This window comes from Megalobrama amblycephala, linkage group LG6 (assembly GCF_018812025.1).
Source record: "Megalobrama amblycephala isolate DHTTF-2021 linkage group LG6, ASM1881202v1, whole genome shotgun sequence".
Lineage (NCBI taxonomy): Eukaryota > Metazoa > Chordata > Actinopteri > Cypriniformes > Xenocyprididae > Megalobrama > Megalobrama amblycephala.
In genome coordinates this window covers 12,067,620-12,092,757 of record NC_063049.1, presented here as the reverse complement: position 1 = coordinate 12,092,757, position 25,138 = coordinate 12,067,620, and the positions used below count along the sequence as shown (strand labels likewise).

The 25,138-nt window shown below is 36.3% G+C and overlaps 1 protein-coding gene across 1 annotated transcript in view; it reads left to right on the top strand.

Moving 5' to 3' along the window:
• The window catches only part of LOC125269609 (polypeptide N-acetylgalactosaminyltransferase 13-like), a 46,662-nt gene that overhangs the window by 1,077 nt on the left and 20,447 nt on the right, over positions 1-25,138 (top strand). Inside the window, exons 2-10 of the mRNA XM_048192540.1 lie at positions 2,485-2,651; positions 2,891-3,098; positions 7,220-7,390; positions 8,846-8,963; positions 9,162-9,342; positions 15,859-15,998; positions 16,218-16,316; positions 18,523-18,657; positions 23,474-23,503. Of these exons, the coding sequence (XP_048048497.1) occupies positions 2,485-2,651; positions 2,891-3,098; positions 7,220-7,390; positions 8,846-8,963; positions 9,162-9,342; positions 15,859-15,998; positions 16,218-16,316; positions 18,523-18,657; positions 23,474-23,503 (1,249 nt within the window). The remainder of the gene's footprint in view (positions 1-2,484; positions 2,652-2,890; positions 3,099-7,219; positions 7,391-8,845; positions 8,964-9,161; positions 9,343-15,858; positions 15,999-16,217; positions 16,317-18,522; positions 18,658-23,473; positions 23,504-25,138) is intronic.

Sequence of the window (25,138 nt, the reverse complement as noted above, 5' to 3'; positions counted from 1 at the left end):
TTTGTGCTCCGATGCTTCCTTTTTTTTGGCGCTCCAAAAATATTCTCGTCACTCCAAAAATATTCTCGTCGCTTTATAATATTAATATTGAACCACTGTACTCACATGAACTGATTTAAATATGTTTTTAGTACCTTTATGGATCTTGAGAGAGGAAGTGTCATTGCTCCCTATGGAGGCCTCACGGAGCCATCAGATTTCAACAAAAAAATCTTAATTTGTGTTCCGAAGATTAACGAAGGTCTTACGGGTGTGGAACGGCATGAGGGTAAGTAATAAATGACAGAATTTTCATTTTTGGGTGAACTAACCCTTTAAGGTCAAACAAATTGGAAGAAACAGGGAATGAAAATGCCAGATCTTTGGTAAACTGCCGAGCAAATGTTTCTTCAAAGAGAATCATACATCAATGAGTGCAGGGAGGGGTGACATCTTTCAGTTTGCTGAACGGTGGCATAACTCAAACACAGCAGATGAATGTGGCATGTTTTGCTCTAACAGCTCTCTGGGATTTCATTATGTAACTCAAATGGCTCTTTGGATTCTGTAAACAAAGACCTTTTTCATTGCACTGAGAAAGAAAGAGGGAGGAGAACAACTAGATTTTACACTTCCTGAAGAAAATGTCAGTGGTTCTTGGCCATACAACATTCACTACCGCAATATTAGGTTGTACACCAATGTTGCTATAAGTTTGCTAATGTATTTTGAGTGGTTTTAAGCTTGTTACTATGTGTTTCTTGGATATTAAAGATGGTTGGAGAATAGTTGCTTACCAGCCCAAGTTAAAAGAGCCCACCTCCAAGTCTAGAAATTCTGGCCTCTATAGATATATTGCTGTTTTATCTACCAGGTGAAAATTGTCAGCTGGACATCAAAATTGCTAAAAATGCCAGGTCACTTACGCAATTAACAGCCAACAAGCTGCTTGATTTGAGGAAACATTTATGTCCATACTACAGTGTGGTACGACTCGAGTTACATGCTTCAGTTTAATACTTTGGGGTTATGGGTTTGTTCAAACCACTAATCGTAGCCATGAGCAATAGTAATAGTGATGCTTGCCATAGTAAGCACTACTAATGAATACTTTAGAAAACATGTAAGAAATCTCCTTGGGGTAAGATTAAATCCATTTGTCTCCCAGAGCAACAACATTGGTATAATAGTGTAGTAAAACAACTCAGCAGCACTATTGTTTGTCCAATTCACTCACTGCCTACAGCAGAAATCTCCTGTGGGTCGCTCTTGGGTGATATTCATAGATAGATGCTGCATGCCATCATCTGTAATCTGCCTCCAGTTTGTACCCTTTTGCCCCCATCCTGTCTGTGCACACAAAGAGAAGCAGAACTATTAACCTCCTTCCCCAGCTGCTCATCCATTTATTCACCTATCTCTTTTCATTCCCTCTCTCATTGTCTCTGTTTTTTAGCTCACTCCGTCTCCAGTGCAGTTTCATGCTTTATTTAGGATCTCTTGGTGACACTAGACCACTAGCTACTGTTGCTACATTAAGCCGGCAGCAGAATACACTTGTCACTCTCTTTGCAATGCTTGATACAGTTTTTTTTTTTTTTTTTTTTTTTTTTTTTTCACTTTATGGAAGAGAAAGACCATATTCTATAACTGAAGAGATTTTGACTGATTTGTGATGGGGACCATTTCATGTTATTTTCACTATATGTATGTGACGCAGGGGGGTCAGTATTTGGCTTGCTAGATATTTAGATACCATAATTACCATTTTGCTTGCAAAAAGCATCTTTCTCTAATGAGAGCCGTTCAATAGCCATGTGTTTATATGAATTTGCAAGCAACATATAAACAACATGCATACAAAACATATATTTCAGCATCTGCTGCAAGTTTTAATCAAGAAGAATGTAATTGCAGAAGAGTTGATTTTTATGTTTGTATGAAATCAGTGATCAGAGATCAACAAAGATTCAATGTTGTATTAATGCAACCTGGGACAAATGTGTCTTGAAAGCACAAAATGATAGAATGATTCACAATATACTCTACTAAGACCATAACAATGTTTTCAATCTTTATTGCAATTTTAACCTTTCAAGGAAACTGTATTGTCGTGTCACCACATAACTAATTAATAACACTCAACATAAGCCATATATACTATAGCAAATCTCAACTGCTTGTTTATATCGTTGCAAAATCTAAACTATTATATTATTGCCCACTGTTATGTTTAAGGTTGGATATACATACCTGCATATATTCAGTACACTCACGTAAAGCAATATATACTATATAGCAAATCTTGGTTGCTTGATTGTTTATATTGCCGCAAAAAGTAATCTGTATTTTGTCAGCTCTAAATGTGCTAAATGCAAGGCATGAAAATATTAACATTTCATAAACATTAGCATAGATTGTCTGTAAATCTGCTTTTGCACAATATGTATTGTGAAAAACCAAATAAAATGGACTGACTTGACTCTGTTCTTGTCTGTTTCTCAGCTGTAAGACGAAGACATACCCCGATGACCTTCCAAACACCAGCATTGTGATCGTGTTTCATAATGAGGCATGGAGTACACTCCTAAGAACCATACACAGCGCCATAAACCGCTCGCCCAGACACCTGCTGCTTGAGATACTACTGGTGGATGATGCCAGCGAGAGAGGTCATAATCACATCATTTGATTTACTGATCGTATTAATAACGCTTCCATGTTGAGTTGAAACTTTTGGTATCACACTAGCAGTTAATGGCAGAATAACTGCAATTCTAGTTTTTATACAGTCCATTTAGTCCATAAATGTCATTCAGCTTCTTAGAGACCTCAGTAGTGCAACATTAAGATGTTGTCCACCATAATCTCATCTATGTAGATGTTTGTTTGATTGTTGTTTTTCCCCCAGATTTTCTAAAGAAGAAATTGGAAGACTATGTTACAACTCTAGAGGTTCCAGTACGAATTTTGAGGATGGAACAGCGATCCGGTTTGATTCGAGCACGGTTGAGGGGGGCAGCTGCCACGCGAGGGCAGGTCATCACCTTCCTGGACGCCCACTGTGAGTGCACTGTAGGGTGGCTAGAACCGCTGCTGGCCCGAATCAAAGAGGACAGGTGAGTGTACTTGACTCGAACTGAAGACAACACTATATTCCTGAGTCCCTAACTTTGAATTCTGTCCACCTTATTTTTACAGTACTAAAGAACTTAAATGTATAGGCATTGCGAAAGTGATGAATTCTCAGCGTAGTGGAGATATTGATAAAAAGCTTTTTTGTTTATGAATGCCATTCTTGCTTGATGTGTTATTTTTCCCATTATTATCTATTAGGGATGAGCGAGTACAGCATTATCTGTATCTGTATCTGTTAACCATATGAATTATCTGTATCTGTATCTGTACTCGGAGCGGGTGGGGCCTAACCCGGAAGTAGGCGGGGCCTGTATTGAAATGGGCGGGGCTTTCACCTGGTATGTTATTTTAAGCATGCAATTGATATGGGTTGATCAGAAATTGTTATATTTATTGCTGATTAGAAAAATATTTACAGGACAGCATCAGGATTGAGCTTCAGATCAATGGTTTTGATCACGATAGCAAACTAACTATATTACAGAACAAGTTTTGCAACAATGAAAACAAAACAATGCAGTGCAATTATGAAGTAAAATGTAATGAACAACATAACTTTCTTTTTTAACTTGTAATTTTTTTATGATCAGTGTGATTTTTTTTTTTTTTTTTTTGGGGGGGGGGGGGTTCTTTTTTATTTTTTTATTTCCACACCGGGTGTGTGTGTGTGTGTGTGTGTGAGTGTGTGTGTGTGTAGCTTAATAATTAATTTGTAATATTTATAACACTAGCTTACTACCTTTATGTTTTTATGAAATACAGCAAAAACGTGTCAGACACTCAGTGTCTGGTGGTTACTGGTTAGAGACAGCTGAAGGTTTAAAAAAGAAAAAAAAATCTCCGACATTCAGAGACGCAATGCGAGTCGCATTCTATTCTACCAAGCAAGCACCACGTCTGAATGAACCCACGTTTACCAGAACTCTACTGGTTAGTAAGTACGTATTATTAACGTTACAACCCGAAGTAAAAAGCTGAAGAAACCCTAAACGTTAACGGAAAAGACCCGCGAACCCGAGTGACTGAGGGAGAGACAGAGAGCTGTTCTGTGTGTGACTGTGAGTGAGCAGAGCGAGACACAGCAACACAATACATCTGCATGTGTGTAGAGGAGGGGCGCTGTGACTAGCCTATCACAGAACGCTGACACAATCAGCTACCCAATGATGATTTTCATTCAATCCGAGCACAGATATTGACTCGTATTACTCGTATAATACTCGTACTCGGCAGAAGTGCTTTATCCGTACCGGATACTCGTTTCAGCCGAGTATCCGGCTCATCTCTATTATCTCTATTATTTATTTGTTGTTCCAGATGGAGGGGTAATCATAATCTTCAGGTCTAGAAATCACATTTTTAAATTTTTTTCTCATATATCCAGGTTTTCCAAGATTGTGAAAGCACAGTTCATAAATGGCAGTTATGGTAAAAAAAGAAAAAAAAAAAGGTGTCAGCTTAAATCCTGACTTTTAGGTGTTTTAGCTTATTTGAAAGTTTGTTTTGTTTCATTTTAAATAATTCTAAGCCATCTTGAAAGTGTGCTGAGGCCTCTGCACCACTAGACACAGTACACTTGCAACTGCATTGTTGTTTGTGGTTTAATATAGAAATGTAGTGAAAGGGTCTAAATGTTTTAAAGTTTAGGTGAAAGTCCACAGAAACATTTATACTCAAGTAAAATTGAACCAATAATCAACTTAACACTCGGAAGTCGGCTGGTCGTGCCGGCGATACCACCTTGCTCTTTTTCTTATCAGTATGAAAGAGACTCAAAATACTCTGTCAGTTTTACACATACAATTAAGAGTTATACACCATTTTAATCTGTGAAACATCTTATTTTATTTGTGTACACTCAGATTAAAAACAAAATGTTGTGCATTTTGCAAAATAAAGAAAACAAACATGATGCGTGATCTGTCGTCTCCCTCTGAACGAAGTCCAATCTGATAGTTCTCAGAAAATGAACTGTAACTTAGTGAATACTAATCACAAAAAAATGAGTGATGACAATAAATATTGAATAAATATCACTCCTCTGTATAGAAAATTGACATAAACATATGAGAATCCATCAATATTTCTCCAAATGTGCATGCTTTTAAGCTAAAAGCTGATGGATGTTGTTTTGTCCGTTTTTCATATTCATAACTCCTGACGCATAGGCTATTAACAAATTACGGTCACTATAAGAGTAAAACAGAGATCAAAATGTGAAGCTTGAGTCTTAGATCTTTTTAATGATGTATAGTTTGTCAACTACACATTAACATTTAGGCTATATAATATAACAAATAGCCTATATGAAATGCCATACAGGTAACATAAATGTTCAGATGCTTTGCATCACAGAAATACAATATATTTTATAGTATATTAAAATAGAAAACCATTATTTGGTTAGAGACTTGAGACTTGTTTTAAAAACATTATAATAGTAATGCGTCCAATCTTTTGACTGGTACTGTAATTTTAAACTATAATAGGCCTATACAAAATTTTCTTCACATGATGTGCAATAATATGTGCATGCATGAGATCACAAAAATCATGTTTTTTTGTCAAGAGAAGACATTATATTAACGTTAATACTGTTATCAGCGTGATCACAGAGGGTATTTTCACATATCCTACCTGACTGAAAGGGCTCATTATGCGGGTCATTATGCAGGTCATTATGCAAGTCTTTGTCTTCTCAGGTGTGAATCACAGCATTATTCATGAAGATTCACGCCTCCACGCATACTGTGTTTCTTGACAAAAAGTGTCTTACAAAATTTAAATCTATATATTGTTTTACATGAACGAGTAGGCAGGATCATTTTCTCCTTTATTTCAGTGACTTAAGTTTTTTCAATAACCATGCATAAACGTTATTCCTTCAAAAATACAAACATGTACATACATGTTGCCCACATATTATGGTAGCCTAGTTCGTGCTGAATACAGTGTAATGACACTTTTTTCCATTAATATGTTTATAAACAACTGAAAAAAGCACAAATGTCAGGGCATGTCATAACTTCTCCAGGGCCCCAAAAATCCTCAGACCCCAGAGGGTTAAGTACGAATTTTTTCTATTGCTTATTTAGCTTGCTTTGAATGCTTACCTTTCCAGCTGCTTTAGTTCATGGTTTCTCAAAATATAATCCTTTTACCCATCAGTAAGTGTGATGTCCATTTGTAAAGTGATCTTTATTACATTCTCACAGATTCAGGTACAGAACATAGATTCAGAATTACATTACTATGAATATCCTGTTACTCTACCGAGCACACACACACACTCAGATACTTATATTCTTGGAAGCTGTGTCGGTCAGCCTCATGCCCTGGTGCGCCTGTGGTTTGATACAGAAAACTTCTCTGTTCGAGCATGTGCTGTGCTGCATGCTTTAAAGATTTTTACTTCCCTGTCTGAGAAAATCACTGAGCAGTAAGAGATGAGTTGGTCATTTGCAGTTCGTGCATTGAGTTTGAATTGATCAGAATCAGTCTAGTGTTGCTGAAGCTGGAGGTGTTTATCCAATTAACATGGAAGCATGAGCTACAATGCACTGTTTCTATTTGTAAATGCATTTAGGATTATTCTGCTACACTACAGATAATGTCCAGTAAACCTGACATTCACTTGAATCCAGGATCTTAGGGTGGTATGATCGTTTGAGCGTTCTTTAGGTGTATGTTTGCTTGCTTCAAATACCTTTGTTGTGACTATCTTGGAGTGAATTATGCTTGTACGTTATTCCAGTGGTATTAACTCCATTAACCATTTTTTGCCAGTCTGCAAAAGTCATAATATTAAAGAGTCTCTTCTGTTACCTACAGAAGTTAACTTACTGCTAGACATAATAACAATATCAAAGGATTTATTTTTAAGTTTGTAGAACTTAGTGAAAAGGAACTGTTAAAAAAAGTGTCCATGTTTAGAGAAAATTTTGGCTTATCTTTTTTTTTTTTTTTACTTTCTCATGTTTTGTTGATCATTGTCAGTGATTGGTATATGACTGTAATTAATTTGATATGTTGAAAAATAGAAACAATTTTCACTGCAATGCCCAGTTGAAGGTGAATGGGTTATTTTTGTTTGTCATTCTAGGAGGGCTGTGGTCTGCCCTATCATTGATGTCATCAGTGATGAGACATTCGAGTATATGGCCGGCTCAGATATGACCTATGGGGGATTCAACTGGAAACTCAACTTTAGATGGTATCCAGTTCCACAGAGAGAGATGGATCGACGCAAGGGGGACCGAACCCTTCCTGTTAGGTAATACAATTTGTATTCTATTTTAAAATTTCCTTTATTAATTTAATTAAGTATAATTAAAACAAATTAATTAATTGTATTATGAATTATTATAAATTTATAAAAATTATGTAAGTTCAGTATTCTGTTAATTACACACATTGGCACTGAGAATTAAATGTTCTGTGCTATATTGTTTCTTTTAAACACACACAATGACAACAGCTTCATAAAGACACTCAGCCTTTATTCCAAATATTTCAAAACCCTCACATAATAGCTGATACTTCTTGGTTAATTGAGCAGACAGCATGTAATGTAGGCGGCACAATGGTTTAGTTGCTGTCACTGCAGCACTGCCAATTTTTAATTAACCATTAAATAAGATGTAAAACTCAAATCTGATATTGTCAGCTCTTTATACCAGTTCAATCATGACAACTCTCGGAATAGAACAGCATTTATTGATAAGAATGGAATGTACATAGGCTTAGTCTTGGAGGACTAGACCTGCTATGCTGCTGCTGCATGAGTGAAGGCTACTGCTGTAACACACACATAAATATGGTTAATAGAAAGCGAGCTGCTGCAAGGAAAGTAGGGAGAACCCCCTAGCAGATCTAGGCAGGTGGTGCTGGGGAAGGTGGAGGGCTAGGAAAATATCCATGGTGCACTGCACTGAGTTGAGCCAGTTTGGGATGGAAATAAATATGCTACTGTACGTAGAAATAACAAACAGATCTATTGGTCATGACTGAACTATGTATTTCATTTATTAACATGAGATTTTATTTTTTAAGGAAAGTTTTAAACGGCATTACTTTTAAATTTCATTTGTTTGTCAAATCTGTTATGCAAAATGTACAGTTGTCAGTGTAAAAATTAGGGTTGTAAATCAGACGTTTCACCACGTTACAATCTGACATTGATTCTATTCGCCAACGACACAACATTTGCCGATACCTCAAACCAAGCCACGATATGGTTAGATTCAGAGGACTGCAATAAATATATTGATATTTTGATGTTATTTTGATATTATTATATATCGATATTATGTGTTTCACACAACCAGCTACATTTTTATTAACTCGTTAATGCAACCAAAATTACATTGCAATAAAAATTGCATATCCTATATCCCAATTTAGACATCCACAGCAAAAAAATACACTGTCATCTCATGACATTTCATCATTGTCTTGCTCATTGGGATATGCAGTTAACAGGGGATAACAGTCAGGAAAGTCTAATATGTGCATGTCATACAATTAGTCATTTGATTGATGCATCAATCCATATTGATGTGTTGTTACACCCCTATAAAATAAAGTTATTGATCAGAGGATTCTCTTACACAGAATACAGGGGTTCACATCACTTAATCTAGCTATTGATGGTCACTGTACACATATAAACCCTGTCAGCTTTTTTTTTTTTTAATGCTGAGTTTTTTTGTTTGAATATTTTCAACAGAACTCCCACGATGGCAGGAGGTCTGTTCTCAATTGACCGAACTTATTTTGAAGAGATCGGCACTTATGATTCAGGAATGGACATATGGGGAGGGGAAAATCTTGAGATGTCTTTTCGGGTAAGAGTTCCATTTTATAGTTTAAGATATTAAAAAAGAACACTAGCAGGGGTCATAAATGTCTCACATAATCTTAATGTTGTGCTATGCCATTTCTGTATTCATAAATACACTTTGTAAGGCTCTTTTTACTGTAATTGTATGCAACCAATTTTTAAACGTATTCTGATTTCATTCCTTTTGTATGTGTGGAAATAGATCTGGCAGTGTGGAGGATCTCTAGAGATAGTTACATGTTCTCATGTAGGGCATGTATTCCGGAAGGCCACACCATACAGCTTTCCTGGTGGAACTGGTCAGGTGATCAACAAGAACAACAGACGACTGGCTGAAGTCTGGATGGATGAGTTCAAAGATTTTTTCTACATCATCTCGCCAGGTAATACTCTTCACTGAGATGGACCATCACATGATCTTTGTTAATCTTGGATTATGGTTGTTGTGTCTACGACTTTCAAACACAACTAAAAGTTAAATTGAAATAAAAATTATGCCACAATCAATTCTCCTAAGCTAGTTCTTTAATGAAGCAGTAACCGTGTTCTCACAGGTCTTCATTAGTGTCGCCATGAGGTATGGCTGTCTTTACAGAGATTTCATTTTTCTATAAGTGGCATGTTGATTTGCACATGTTGTCATGGTTGTTGTGAAAGACTGCAATTATCTTATCGTTCAGCCTCCTAGACCATTGTTGTGGTCTTTTATTTGCTCTCTGTCCTGGCACAAACACAGCTCTCCTCAAGCTTACGCAGACAATAGGGGAGCAGATTAAATTTCTTCAAATGCAATTCCTTCACCACACTTCCTCTTAACTTCCTCTTTCATTTTCTTTGTACCCTTTTCTTTCTCTCGCTCACCAGCACATGTTTGCTTCTTAAAGACGCTTACACTTACACTTCACTTCACACTTCACAATAATACATTTTATAAGGTATAACTGAATGTAATTCAGTAATTTCTTTTTAAAAGATGTAATATAAGTCTAAGGTGTCCCCTGAATGTGTCTGTGAAGTTTCAGCTCAAAATACCCCATAGATTTTTTTTTTTTATTATTCATTTTTTTTAACTGCCTATTTTGGGGCATCATTAAATATGCGCCGATTCAGCGCGCAGCCCCTTTAAATTCTCGTGCTCCTGCCCCCGGAGCTCGCGACTGCCATAAATAGCATAAACAAAGTTCACACAGCTAATATAACCCTCAAAATGGATCTTTACAAAGTGTTCATCATGCAGCATGTCTAATCGCGTAAGTATGGTATTTATTTGGATGTTTACATTTGATTCTGAATGAGTTTGATAGTGCTCCGTGGCTAAAGCTAACATTACACACTGTTGGAGAGATTTATAAAGAATGAAGTTGTGTTTATGAATTATACAGACTGCAAGTGTTTAAAAAATGAAAATAATGACAGTCTTGTCTCCGTGAATACAGTAAGAAACGATGGTAACTTTAACAACATTTAACAGTACATTAGCAACATGCTAACGAAACATTTAGAAAGACAATTTACCAAACTAAAAGTATCATGATATCATGGATCATGTCAGTTATTATTGCTCCATTTTTCGCTATTGTCCTTGCTTGCTTACCTAGTCTGATGATTCAGCTGTGCACATCCAGACCTCCTGCCCTTGTGTAATGCCTTGAACATGGACTGGCATATGCAAATATTGGGGGCGTACATATTAATGATCCCGACTGTTACATCACAGTCGATGTTAAGATTCGCCTGTTCTTCGGAGGTCTTTTGCACAAATAAAAATTTACACAAGAAGGAGGAAACAAAGTTGTTTGAGATTCACTGTATGTCATTTTCATGTACTGAACTCTTTTTATTTAACTATGCTAAGGTAAATTCAATTTTTAATTCTAGGGCACCTTTAATTGCATGTTGTTTATAATTAACTGAAAATGCTTTATAGTTTAAATTTATATTAAATGCAATTGAACTTAAAAGTGCCCTTTTTACCCACTTAAGTAGGACTTAAGTACATCTTTATATGTAATTTCATAATTACTTGAAATATGGTTAAAGTGTACTGCAGGATGTACTAAGAAGCATTTATACACTTTGTAATTTGCAATTTCTGTTGAAACTTCTGTCAGTATTTACATATATTTGTAATTACACACTACAATTATAACCGAGTTCCTGACATGTGCATGTTAGTCAACACATCAAATTGTGCTACCATTCACAAATTTTGTTTCACAAACTTACCTGTGAAAGATTTTTTTTTTTTCTACAAAATATTTCTACAGTGCCTCTTATTCCTAACATAAATATTTGATCCCCATTCAACTTTAACTGTGCCACATCCCCCTAAAACATTTTACATCCATCTGTCTTGCTCGTATTTGCTGATATGGACTTTTTTCATGACAGCCCGCAAGCGGTTCTGCCAGAGCAGATCACCCGGACATATATTTCACTCTGATGAGAGATTTTCCATATTTTATTCATGCCTGGCATTGTGCTAAGTGTCTTTTGCTCTGCTGCTCACGTATTCATGAGCGTTCTGCTTTTCTTATCTGCATCTTGTCCCCAGGGAGACCTGGGAAATGTAGTGCTATAGTGAGATTAGAAAGCCATAGTATCCTGTACAAGGACAATAATGAGATTAGCCTTTACTGAAACCTCTGTCAGTTCACTTGAGAGGGAAAGATTCAGGAGGAACTCTGCGGTAATGTGGAGCACAGGAGGGAGATTGTTCCTGGAAAGGCGTCCCAGTGGTGCTGTGTTGTGGTGTGCCGACTGGAGCGTGTGTGTGTGATGAATAAATAGCGTGGTCTAGTATGTTGAGAGTCTAGGGCATTGGCTGTTCTTAGGATAGAGAAACTGAGATTATTTGGAAGATTTGGGGCTCAACAGAAGGAAGTGTCAGATCTTTACACATTTAAACTAATAGTTCACATAGAAAAGAAGGCTCGGTCTTTATGTACTTACAGTATACCCTAATGCTATTCAAAATCCTTTTGACATTCTGTATCCAGTGCATGGAATACATAGTTAACGTAATATTCATACTAGACGTCTTGTTCTATGATCTGTACCTGACTCGAACCACTTACATTTACATTTGGCAGACGCTTTTATCCAAAGCAACTTACATTGCATTTCATTTTTCAAAACCAGCTTTGAGACTGGCCTAATAAAAATAGACCAGAGTCCGACCCAATGGCAGTTTTCTTTTTCTTCACCCCCTCCCCCCCCAACTGTACCTAAATGTAAAGAGCAGCAAAAAGTCTGAACAGCCTGCCCCAATTAAGTCACATGAGTGGGGACTTTATCAACCAAGTATGACAGACCAAAATCAGAGATGATAAATTAGAAATTATAGACAAATAAGATGTATCTGTATCTTATTTGTAGATGAAAATTCATTCTCTGATCCTTCTTTGTAATGTTTGTTAGTTATGTTTTTTAATCCATGTTGCCAGATAATGTAACCTATACTTTGTGTGTGTCAAAAATGGGGGAGAATATGTTTTTATATATATATATATATATATATATATATATATATATATATATATATATATATATATATATATATATATATATTTTTTTTTTTATTTTTTTTTTTTTTTTCACACAAATATGTTTGAGGAAAAATTTGTTTGAGGAAAACACATAACATTTTATTTAATTGATTAGTTGGATAATAAATAATTTAGATGGTTTTCTGTAATTAATATCTGGCAACTGTAGGCTACATAATTTTTCTGTTTGAGCGGGCAGTTCAAAGATAAACCACTCATAAGCTTTATGTTGCACCTCAAATGACAGGGAAATTTATATTTATGTTAATATTAATAAGCACATCCCTGCACATCCCGTTCTCTCGAATGGCTCAGGTATTTTGCAGAGCACAATTTATAGGGACCACATGCTGCTGGTTCATGCACTAGTGTCCTGTATGGTTCGGTGATTTACATAGAAACACAGCTTGACAAAGAAGAAGGGGGATAATAATAATAATGTTTTAGAATTATTGATATGTTTTGTTTTAAATAATAAAATATTGTAAAACACCCAAAATAATGGAAAGTTGATATGTTTTAAGAGTATTCAGGTCTTACCAGCATCCATTTGGTAAAAGTGCATTTATTTAAAATTTCAATACCCCAGGCTACTAATATCAGACCGACCCATGTCTGAGGCACTCATCAAAGCCTGCTTGGGTCTTAGAAACAAGTGGACTGGTGAAGACTGAAGGTTCACAGTATTCTTTTTTCATACAATGAAAATTAATCATACAGTCAGTCTCCAAAAAGGACAAAACAGAACAATAAAACTAGTCCATATAATAAATGTAGTCCATATGATTCTCTGACTAAATTGCTATATTATTACATTTTATTAATCCATACAACAGCTTTGAGTAGGGAACAGAGTGAAATCTTAGACATTATTCACTGGAAAATCTTCTACTCTGCTATAAACCTCAAATCTCATTCATGCAAGGTCACAAGTTATGGTTTATGTGTATTTCAAAACACATGATGTGACACATTTGAATATGTGGAAATGTTAATGAGATTTGAGAGCTACAGCAAAGATATTCTATAAATAATGGCATGAATTTCGGTTAGTTAAATTTTGACCTAACGCAAGTTACTTGGACTGCATTTATAATACAGTTATATTGTGGTTTTTTTTGTCCTTTTGAACACCTGTCACTGTCTTTTTTCATTGTATGGAAAAGAACAGAGTGTACATTTGTTTTTCTTAGAAGAAAGAAAGTTGTATGGGTTTAGAAGAAGGAGAGTACGTTATTTTAATTGGTGCCCGAGCTCAGAGAGGAGAGACATAACAGGGGACACAAGAGCCCATAACTAACCCAGTGATCACATCTGAGAGCAGCTCTGCCCCACGGCGTCTACTGAAACACACAAGATCATTTATCATCTGCACCACAGACAAAGAGAGAGAGAGAGGGGAGAGGTCACAAAACGTAGCAGAAAATATCAAAGCAGACATAAAGAGAGAAAACGTTTAGACGGTGAAGAAATGCACAAAGTCAACACTCAGCAGAAAGACACAAATGCCTGACGCTTCAGCTGTCAGTGTGTGCTCTGATCGCTGAGGCCTCTGGGATGTCAGCAGCTCTGTATTTGTGTCATGCAGATGTATTGTACCTCCTCTACAAAGCCACACATATGAGAGACCACCCATCTAGAAGATAAGATAAAGAAGATAAGTGGTTTGTTGATGGGTGGATTTTCATAAGTGAGCAGATAATGTTTCATATAAATTGAGCGTTTACTGGAGAAAAGTGATGTTGATGCTCCCTCTAGTGTCTGATGTTTCAAATTGAGACTTTTCAAGATTTTTCAATTGTGCCAAATGCACTTTATTTTAGGAATAAAAAATTGGGTTTTATTGGGTTATTTGCAGTTCATGAAACCATTCTTATTTCAGGACCAGTTATTCACATCACTGCAATGAATAAATACAATTAAATAAATAAATAAATAATTCTTAGTTGTCATATCTATACATTCTATTCAGAACCATATTCAGAAAGATCATATTTGTAACTGGGTCATGTGTTTATTTAGCAGACTGTCATGATCGCCTGCTGGAGTGCCCTTGATAGCCACCAGAGGGCACTCCACCCCGGACTATTGCCACTATCACGGACTCCATTTCCCATAACCCACTTCCCAGACTCATTACTCTTCATTGCACTCAGCTATATTCGCTCTTGTCATTAGTTTCTGTCTGTTTATACCTGGTTTGGTTTTGTCATCAAGGGCCGGTTGTTCAAATGTAATCTGATCGGATTTCGGCTATCTGATTGGATCACATCTTGAAAATGGGTTGTTAAAAAGGAAAAAAGGATTCTGAAATCAGATTAGATCACAAAATTCAATCTTGGTTTTTATCTGGATAAAATCATCAGTTTGTGTTGTTCAAAACTTTGTAGTAAGATTGGGATACCTTTGATCCAAAAAATCTGGATTATACTGATCCCATCAGAAGAGTGGATTTCAGGAACAAAAATTTAATTTTTATGTAATGTAACTTTAAAACTGGTCAAAAATACAACATTTTTATCATGTAATATACATGCACATTTTGTTTAGCTCTTGATTAGTTAACTTTTAAAGTAATTAATTAGAAATAGACATTAGGCTACATATTTAGCCTTTCGGTAACCTAACCTAAAGTAAAAAAAAAAAGTGATTTTGGTGCCATGAAATAATCCCCAAACAGCTGTAAATATGAAAATATAATATTATATTTGATTCCAAGTGTTTGTATCACTATTTGTAAACTACATTGGCACAATCATAAGAGATGAACCAGTTAAAATTTATTTGCAGGCGAACGCAAAGTTTCTCGTGTGAAAGCTACGTGGAATTTTTCTGAGAGAATGCAAAAGCATTGAAATGTGTTTTTTTTTCCCATCTCATATTCTTTCTATCACCATGTCCCTTTAGGGGCTCTGTAGAGCACTAGTAATCCAGATTTGGTAATCTGAAAAAGTGTGTATCTGGATCAGGGAGATCCAATCCAATTTTGCTTTGAAAAACCAGCACAAAAGTAAGATGGATTACCTGATCCTGGATAGCAAAACATGGGATTTCCAAATCCAGATAATTCTGATCCATATTAAACTTTTTGAACAACTGGCCCCAAGAGTTTTGTGTAATGTTACCTGCACGTCTGAGCACTATCTCTGGTTTGTTTTCTTGTTTTTGTGGACTGTTTTCATGGATTTTGACCCTTTGCCTGGCATTGTACTCCTCTTTGGATATCCCTAAATAAAAACTGCAATTGGATCGTACCTGCAAGTCTCAGAGCACAGTGACAGCAGACACTTTTACCTCAAGTGGCCAAAATATGATGAATTTAATGAATTTTAATTGCTTGTGTTTCTTCAGGTGTGGTTCGGGTGGATTATGGAGATGTTTCTTCTCGGAAGGCTTTGAGGGAAACTCTGAAGTGTAAACCATTCTCATGGTACCTGGAGAACATCTACCCCGACTCTCAGATTCCACGCAGATATTACTCACTCGGGGAGGTAAGAGACTTCCATTGTTTTCTTTTTCAATATGGTCATTAAAAGAATCAGTTTTTAATAAAATGTTTCATGTTCAGCTTTCTGTTTGGCATTCTGCACACATCTAAATTTGCAGGTTTATGTGTGCAGTTATGCTGAGTTCTCTGTACAAATATATAAATAAAAAATTTAATTAAAACAAATACTGCATTGTGTAAGACATTGTCCTCTTGTTCATAGATCAGAAATGTTGAGACAAATCAGTGTGTGGATAACATGGGCCGTAAAGAGAATGAAAAGGTTGGCTTCTTCAACTGTCATGGAATGGGTGGCAACCAGGTAAGAGAGCTTTATCTTAAATGCTTATTTTGCATATAAATCTAACCTAAAATAAATGAAAAATCTACAAAAAGAAAAAGTTCACCCAAAAGCTGAAATTTTGCCAACATTAAACATATCATTCCAAACCTGTACATAATGGCTTTCTTCTTTTTTTTTCTGTTGAAAACAATAAGGATACATTTTGAATAATTCGCTGGTAGCTCTTTTTCTTGCAATTACAATGCATATGGGCTGAGGCGTTCAAAGAATGCACAATGAAAGTATGATTAAAGTCAATCTTCTGAAGTAGTAGAAGAGCCTTGTTAGATAAATATTTAAGGAGACCATTTGATGCTATTTTAAAAGGTTGTTATTTTATTTATTGGGTGTACTAGAATAGTTAATATGTTTTAATGTTCAAAAAACATTATTTTCTCACATGCTCTACATTATTCCAGTCTGTCTGAAAACCTCTACCAAGCCCCTCCTTCTGCTCTGATTGACCAGCTGACCCAGTGCGCTCTGATTGGCCAAACACCTCAAGCGTGTGTCGGAAATGTAACTCCTCCTACCATAATCACGAGTTTCAGTTTCCAAGGCTTCTAAAGCAATTGTTAACACAAACGCTTAATACTGTTATCGGTTTTACCGTATCAGTTTGAGCCTGAGTCAGATTCTGACAATGCAGCTAATCAAGCAGATCGATCAGGACGCCACGACATGGCGACAACACAATGGCGACATCGCTACATCTCTCTCTCTCTCTCTCATGAACATTGTAAGGACAGCTAGGCAAGATGTCAAGATTTTAGTAAATAACTTAAATTGAAATCTTTTTTTAACTAGAAAGCCCAATGTTTGGCTGAACTAATCCTTTATTTAGGAGTAGGCAGTCATGGCCTAATGGTTAGAGAGTCAGACTGGTAACCTGAAGGTTACAGGTTCGATTTTCAATTCTGGCAGGAAATGACTGAGGTGCCCTTAAGCAAGGCAAACGCTCCCTGGGCGCCAGAGCAAAATGGCTGCCCACTGCTCCGGATGTGCGTGTTCACTACTCACTACATTTAAAGGTGCTGTAGAATGTGTTTTCAAAAGATGTAATATAAGTCTAAGGTGTCCCCTGAATGTGTCTGTGAAGTTTCAGCTCAAAATACCCCACAGATTTTTTTTATTAAATTTTTTTTTAACTGCCTATTTTGGGGCATCATTAAATATGCGGCGATTCAGGCTGCGGCCCCTTTAAATTCTCGTGCTCCCCGCCCCCGGAGCTCGCGCTTGCCTTAAACAGCATAAACAAAGTTCACACAGCTAATATAACCCTCAAAATGGATCTTTACAAAGTGTTTGTCATGCAGCATGTCTAATCGCGTAAGTACAGTATTTATTTGGATGTTTACATTTGATTCTGAATGAGTTTGATAGTGCTCCGTGGCTAAAGCTAACATTACACACTGTTGGAGAGATTTATAAAGAATGAAGTTGTGTTTATGAATTCTACAGACTGCAAGTGTTTAAAAAATTAAAATAACGATAGTCTTGTCTCTATGAATACAGTAAGAAATGATGGTAACTTTAACCACATTTAACAGTACATTAGCAACATGCTAACGAAACATTTAGAAAGACAATTTACAAATATCACTAAAAATATCATGATACCATGGATCATGTCAGTTATTATCGCTCCATCTGCCATTTTTCGTTATTGTCCTTGCTTGCTTACCTAGTCTGATGATTCAGCTGTGCACATCCAGACGTTAATACTGGCTGCCCTTGTGTAATGCCTAGAACATGAGCAGGCATATGCAAATATTGGGGGCGTACATATTAATGACCCCGACTGTTACGTAACAGTCGGTGTTATGTTGAGATTCACCTGTTCTTCGGAGGTCTGAGATTTATATAAGAAGGAGGAAACAATGGTGTTTGAGACTCAGTGTATGTCATTTCCATGTACTGAACTCTTGTTATTCAACTATGCCAAGGTAAATTCAATTTTTAATTCTAGGGCACCTTTAATGTGCGTGCACTAACTTGGATGGGTTAAATGCAGAGAACAAATTTTACCATACTTCACCTTCACATGCACTTGCACTTTAATCTTTATTCCTGAATTGAAAGATTGGCTAAGTGTTAGTGAAATATATAGGAATAATTGTATAAAAAGTAAGGAATTTCATAATTATTAACATAATTAATTCCCAGTTGATCAACCTGTTTGCAGGTGTTCTCATATACTGCTGACAAAGAGATCCGTACTGATGACCTGTGTCTGGATGCATCACGGCTTAATGGACCTGTTGTTATGCTGAAGTGCCACCACATGAAAGGAAACCAGATGTTTGAATATGATGCAGAGGTACATATTACACACAATATACCACACACACCAACCACATCACTTTTGCACACACTGAATCTAAGTCTATGGAACATAGACATCAAATTATGCACAGCTTTCCTCATAAAAAGTAGTTTATTCAAGTTGTTGGTAAGTATACTACTTAGAAACGAAAAATAAGAGAGTATAAGTTTAGTCTAGCTTTCATGTTGAGCTATACTTAACAAAACAGAGTATAGTAATATATAAGGTATAGTATAGTAAACCATTTTTGGTTTATACTGACAACTATACATAAAACTTGTACTTAATCTTTTGATCGAGATAAGCTTAGGTAAAGTTTAATTTATTCTGAGTATACTTGAATTGTAGTGGTGTTTTGACTCTTTTGATAAAGTAACCTGTTAAATATTATTTTCACACATATTAGGTTATTTGAGGTCCAGCGTATGTTTTACATACTATGTTATAATCTTACATATTCAAGTTTATAGTAACAAGTCAGCTTTGGGATGAAATAACTAGTAAATAGTATTTAAGTGGAACTGAACTTGACATTTTTTTTTTTTTTTGTATACAGTGCTATTAACCCCCACAGAAACATAAACATTTGGATTTTATTGATTTAATTTTTTCAAGGGTGTGAAAGTATTCTAACAAACAAGATTGTTAGAAATCTATTATAAGGCATTACCAAAATAAATCATTTTAAATCTCATCACAAAATGTCAAGTCAAATAGACAAAGGACCAAGGTATTTTATGTAATGCATATACCTTTGGCATAAATCCACGGGTATTGTACATAGAAGTCCACTTACTGTACCTAAAGCAGTGGTTCTCAAACTGGGGGTTGGGGCCACCAGATGGCACAAGGGGGACTCACAAAAGTCCTATAACTTTAAAGGGTTAGTTCACCCAAAAATGAAAATTCTGTTATTTATTACTCACCCTCGTGCCGTTCCACACCCGTAAGACCTTTGTTAATCTTCGGAACACAAATTAAGATATTTTAGTTGAAATCCGATGGCTCCGTGAGGCCTGCATAGCCAGCAATGACATCATCTCTCTCAAGATCCATAAAGGTTCTAAAAACACATCTAAATCAGTTCATGTGAGTACAGTGGTTCAATATTAATATTATAAAGCGACGAGAATATTTTTGGTGCGCCAAAAAAAAACAAAATAAGGACTTACTTAGTGATGGCCGATTTCAAAACACTGCTTCAGGAAGTATTGGAGCATAATGAATCAGCGTATCGAATCATGATTCGGATTGCGGGTCAAACTGCGAAACTGCAGCAATCACGTGACTTTGGCGCTCCAAACAGCTGATTTGACACTGATTCATAATGCTTCGATGCTTCTGAAGCAGTGTTTTGAAATCGGCCATCACTAAATAAGTCGTTGTTTTGTTTTTTTTGGCCCACCAAAAATATTCTCGTTGCTTTATGATATTAATATTGAACCACTGTACTCACATGAACTGATTTAAATATGTTTTTAGTACCTTTATGGATCTTGAGAGAGGAAATGTCATTGCTCCCTATGCAGGCCTCACGGAGCCATCGGATTTCAACTAAAATATCTTAATTTGTGTTCCAAAGATGAACAAAGGTCTTACGGGTGTGGAACGACATGAGGGTGAGTAATAAATGATAGAATTTTTATTTTTGGGTGAACTAACCCTTTAAGCTATTTTGAAAAAAATAACAATTGTTTTTAATTCAATATATGTAAATTAAAATTTCAGTATTCATCTACTATGTGCATAGTAAATTAATTTATTTTTGAGGGCTGTGCCGGTCAGCATGGCAACCTGCCCACCGCAGTGGCCGAGTACCACATTTTTGTGCACATGATTGCTTTTTAACGTGGAGTGAATGTCAGGACACAAGTGAAGTACAAAAAGAGTGTTTACAAAATAAATGACAGGTTAGCAACCAAAATGTAGCGACAATGGAAACATTTGGATTCATGCCGAATGAGAGAGATACTTGTTGAGCCTGTTAAATCAGTATTCTGTTTGCGATTTTCCATGAATTTAACAATAGCCTATTACACAAATTAGCCTATTCCTCTGGACATGAATCTTGTTTCTTTCCCCAAATCCTTACTCACGTCTCCTTTCACATGGGGATTATAAACCTTTCTTCCTTTCATTCACTTTCATATCTTTTATTATGGTAAAGGAGAAAAACACTGTATCTCATTGGTTTCACAGTTTTTGCAAGTTAGACAAGGTAAGGCACGTCAAGTTTATTTGTATATCGCATTTCAAACGCACCGGTAATCATTGGCATTCAGTGCGCGTACGCTATTCTGAATGCTCGCGGAGCAGAAACACTCCCGTGCGAGAGTGGTATTCTGCTCCCGGATACTGTTCTGTGCCCTCTTATCCTATGCACACACCTACTTTTTATGTGCATGAGTTTTGAGACATAATAAATGCCATAATATTCAGTTGTAGTAGTACATATTTTTCTCATGCAGCAGAGGATAAAAGAAAACATAAAGAACATTGATAGACTCTGTTCAGCTCAGTCCCCAATAAGCACAGAGTAGGATATATGTGAAACCATTTATCTTTGTGTGGAAATATGATTAAATTTGGCTTAGACCTATAAATTTTGAGCAATTTCTAGGCTATTGATTTCCAAAGTTCAAGGACTTTGTCTGTTGTTTTTTTTTAATACATTTTTAAAGTTTGAATTAAATTAAAAGCATGATTAATCTGCAAAACTTTGTCCCTTTACAACCGCAATTGGTAAATAAATAAATAAAAACAGCCACGTACACAAACATACCATTTTGTTGCACTTTTCCCAAACAAAAATTTCTGAAGGTATCAGTTTTAACGCAATATATTTCTAACAAAACGTGACAATTTATCCATTGTATAAGATATAACCAGCCAACAGAATTGATGTTCCAGCACTGTATAATTTAATATGCTTTTGCTTCAATTAAAATTGTAAATTTGAGACTGTTTTGTGCTATGAATTTTCTTTGGGGGGGGGGCCAAAAGGGATGCACCCTACTCAAAGGGGGCCTCACGCTGAAAAAGTTTGAGAACCACTGACCTAAATTACTAGTACGAACCTAGTAGTAAACCAAGCACATTTTACCAATTTCAAACTACATCAATCTTAAAAACTACTATTAAAGGTGCTAAAGAGGTTGTTTTGTTTTATACATTTTTGCAATATTACTTGAAACTGTCTTTACTAACTGATAAAAGACTATTTATTAGGTGCACTGAAAGGAATAATATTAATATACATCATCTGTGCACGAGGTAGGGCCTTAAAAACATCAGCCAATCGTTTACGCGAGGCCCTCTGGCTTGTCAATCACTGCCATTCCGTTCCTTGTGAAAGACGTGCGCGGATTGGCCCTCTGGCTTGTCAATCACTGCCATGACGTCACATTTCTTGTGCGTGACGTGCCCGGCTGCGCGCTCCAGTAACTTTCCACACTCTACAGGCGCCGCATGCAATGTTTTTGTCAGGAGACAGGAGTAACAACTGCAGATTATGAGTTACCTGCGGTGAGTCCGACATAATGAATCCACTAACACGGCACAGCGAATGCCGGTGGTAAACACTCGTGTTCCAATACTCGTGCACGAGTTTTGGGAGGCGTTCCCTCGAAATAAGCTGTGAAGGAGGGGGGTTGTTCTTATGCATGCGCTCATTTCAAAAACTCACTAACAGTCTTTGGTTTCTCAGTCGACGAAAAGATCCTCTTTAGCACCTTTAATTTTGAATCTAATAATTTACAAGTGATATATAATTGTTCATGAAGGCTGGAAGTGAAAACGCCTTATATTCAGGTGTGCATAATTATTAAGCAGGTTTTCTTTTAGAGATAAAATGAGCCAAAAAAGATATTTAACGCAGACCGAAAAGTCAATTTTTTAAATACCTATGAGAAGGATGCAATACTAATGCAGTACTAGAAAATGCAAAGTTAAGGCATGACCATTGGACAGTGAAATGCTCATTGGGTCAGCAGGGTCAGACAAAAACAGGTAGAAAAGAAAAGACGCTTACAAGTATACTACTAGTGCATTGATTTTAGTATAGGAATTGTTACATGAAGAGTTCTTGGAAAATATAATTAACTTTAAATTTACTTAAAATGAACTTGAGGAAATGAACCTCTTTTTTTGTATGAGTTGTTGCATATGACGTCATGTTCGCCCTTAATCATACACACTCCCAAGCAGTAGTGCAAATTTAAAGCTGGTGTGATGCAGCGGCAAAATCCCAGGACTATCAAGAAGTTGTTGGTTTGAGCCCCACAAAGATCATACAGAGTGGCCTGAGACCTTAAAAGAATATTCATCCAGAAATGAAAATGATCTTTTATGTCATTTTAAACAAGTATAACTTTTCTTCTTCCTTTCTGCTATAGCTCTCAAATCTCATTCTCACCTCTGCATATTCAGGCTTGCAATTTCTTAATTGGTCATAATGACACAGTCGTCGTTCACATGCTCACAGATTTATGTAAAGAAAAATATATTTATAAATATTCATATTTATAGAATGAAAACATTTACTTGTTTTTCCAGGTTTAGCATTGTTAGTGCCCTGCTGTCCACAACCATATCACATCAGTACTTCAACTAGTCTCTGCTTTTAACCACCAGATGGTGCTACATATCACATTATTATCCACCTTGTGTGCTGCTTTATTTTTGTAGTATGTCATACTTTTTCCTTGTCTGGATATTGATCACAATTCCTGGAGCAGAACTGTGTGTTTGAGATGCTGTGCACTTGCTGGCCCTGAAAATTGATGCACTATTCTTTGTGTACCTGTCTTAGTATGTTGGCAAATGGGAGTATGACTTTAAGGTAAGATGATCTGAATTGTGTTTTGCTGCGTGTTGTTTTAGCATTCTGGTAGTGATGTTTGTGAACTAGACTCCCACTGTATTTGAGTCACATTGTGAATGGTATAGAAACACAGATGCATAAATTCATTTACAGACATATTTGTAGACCTGTTTAGAGTGATGGCATGGAGGATATTTGTTTACTATACAGCCCTATAACATCTCATCTAAGCCTCCACGGGCATTGATTTTCAGTGAATATAACATAATCAATATATGAGATTCATTACAGCATTCTCAAGATATCAAGAAACACATCACATACGCCGCAGCTGAACAACAGCTGGATATTTCTGTTAATATAACAGATTACACTTCTTTGTCAACTGGGTCGATTCTGGTGCTTATATCTCAAAATAAATAAGTCATTTGATTAAAAAGAAGACATCACACTTGAGCCGTAAGGGACATTAGTGCTGAATCACAAAGGGGCACACGAAATCAGAAGCCATCTAAAAATAGATCTCCATCCCCTCGGTGGCTTTGGTTTTAATGTTGGACAGACATGAATCCAGTGTTTATTTTTCACCTATAAATTGCCTCTAATGCAGGGCATTGTGTTTATTCCACCTCCTAGAGACTTGTGCTGCAGGATTTTAGCCATATACAGGGAGTGCAGAATTATTAGGCAAGTTGATTTTCTGATCATATTTTTTTCCCAAGCACATTTTACCAATTCCAATCCACATCAATCTTAATAACTACTATTAATATTGTTTTTAATCATTTATAAGTGATATATAATTGTTCATGAAGGCTGGAAATGAAAAATGCCTTATATTCAGGTGTGCAGAATTATTAGGCAAGTTTTCTTTTACAGGCAAAATGAGCCAAAAAAGAGATTTAACTCAGACTGAAAAGTCAAAAATTATTAAATACTCATGAGAAGGACGCAACACTAATGCAATACTAGAAATTGCAAAGTTAAAGCATGACCAAGGGACAGCAAAATGCTCATTGGGTCAGCGGGGTCAGACAAAAACAGGTGGAAAAGAAAAGACACGTTAACTGCAAAATAATTAAGAATTATGTGTGAAACCATCAGGAACCCTTTAGTCTCCAGCGCCACCATTTTCCAGAACTGCAACCTACCTGGAGTCTCCAGAAGTGCAAGGTCTCAGGATCTCAGAGACTTAGGTTAGCTAAAGAATCCTAAAAAATGACCCGCACTTGATAAGAATCACAAGCTGAAGTGTTATAAAATACATGAAGACTGGGTTTTTATAGGCCTTATAAACAGACAGCTTGAGAGTGACTCCTGAAGGACCAGCACCACATCCTCTTGTACCACTGTTTGAAGAATTTATCTTCCAGAATCTGGCAGTAAGTTTTGGAAGATCATTTTTAGTCCATCTCTGCAAGACAGACATTTCAGGATAAGAGATGGACTAAAGTGAACTCAAACACCTTACTGCCAGATTCTGGATAAATTCTTCAAACAGTGGTACAAGAGGATGTGGTGCTGGTCCATCAGGAGTCACTCTCAAGCTGTCTGTCTATAAGCCCTATTAAAACCCAGTCTTCATGTATTTTATAACACTTCAGCTTGTGATTCTTATCAAGTGCAGGTCATTTTTTAGATTCTTTAGCTAAC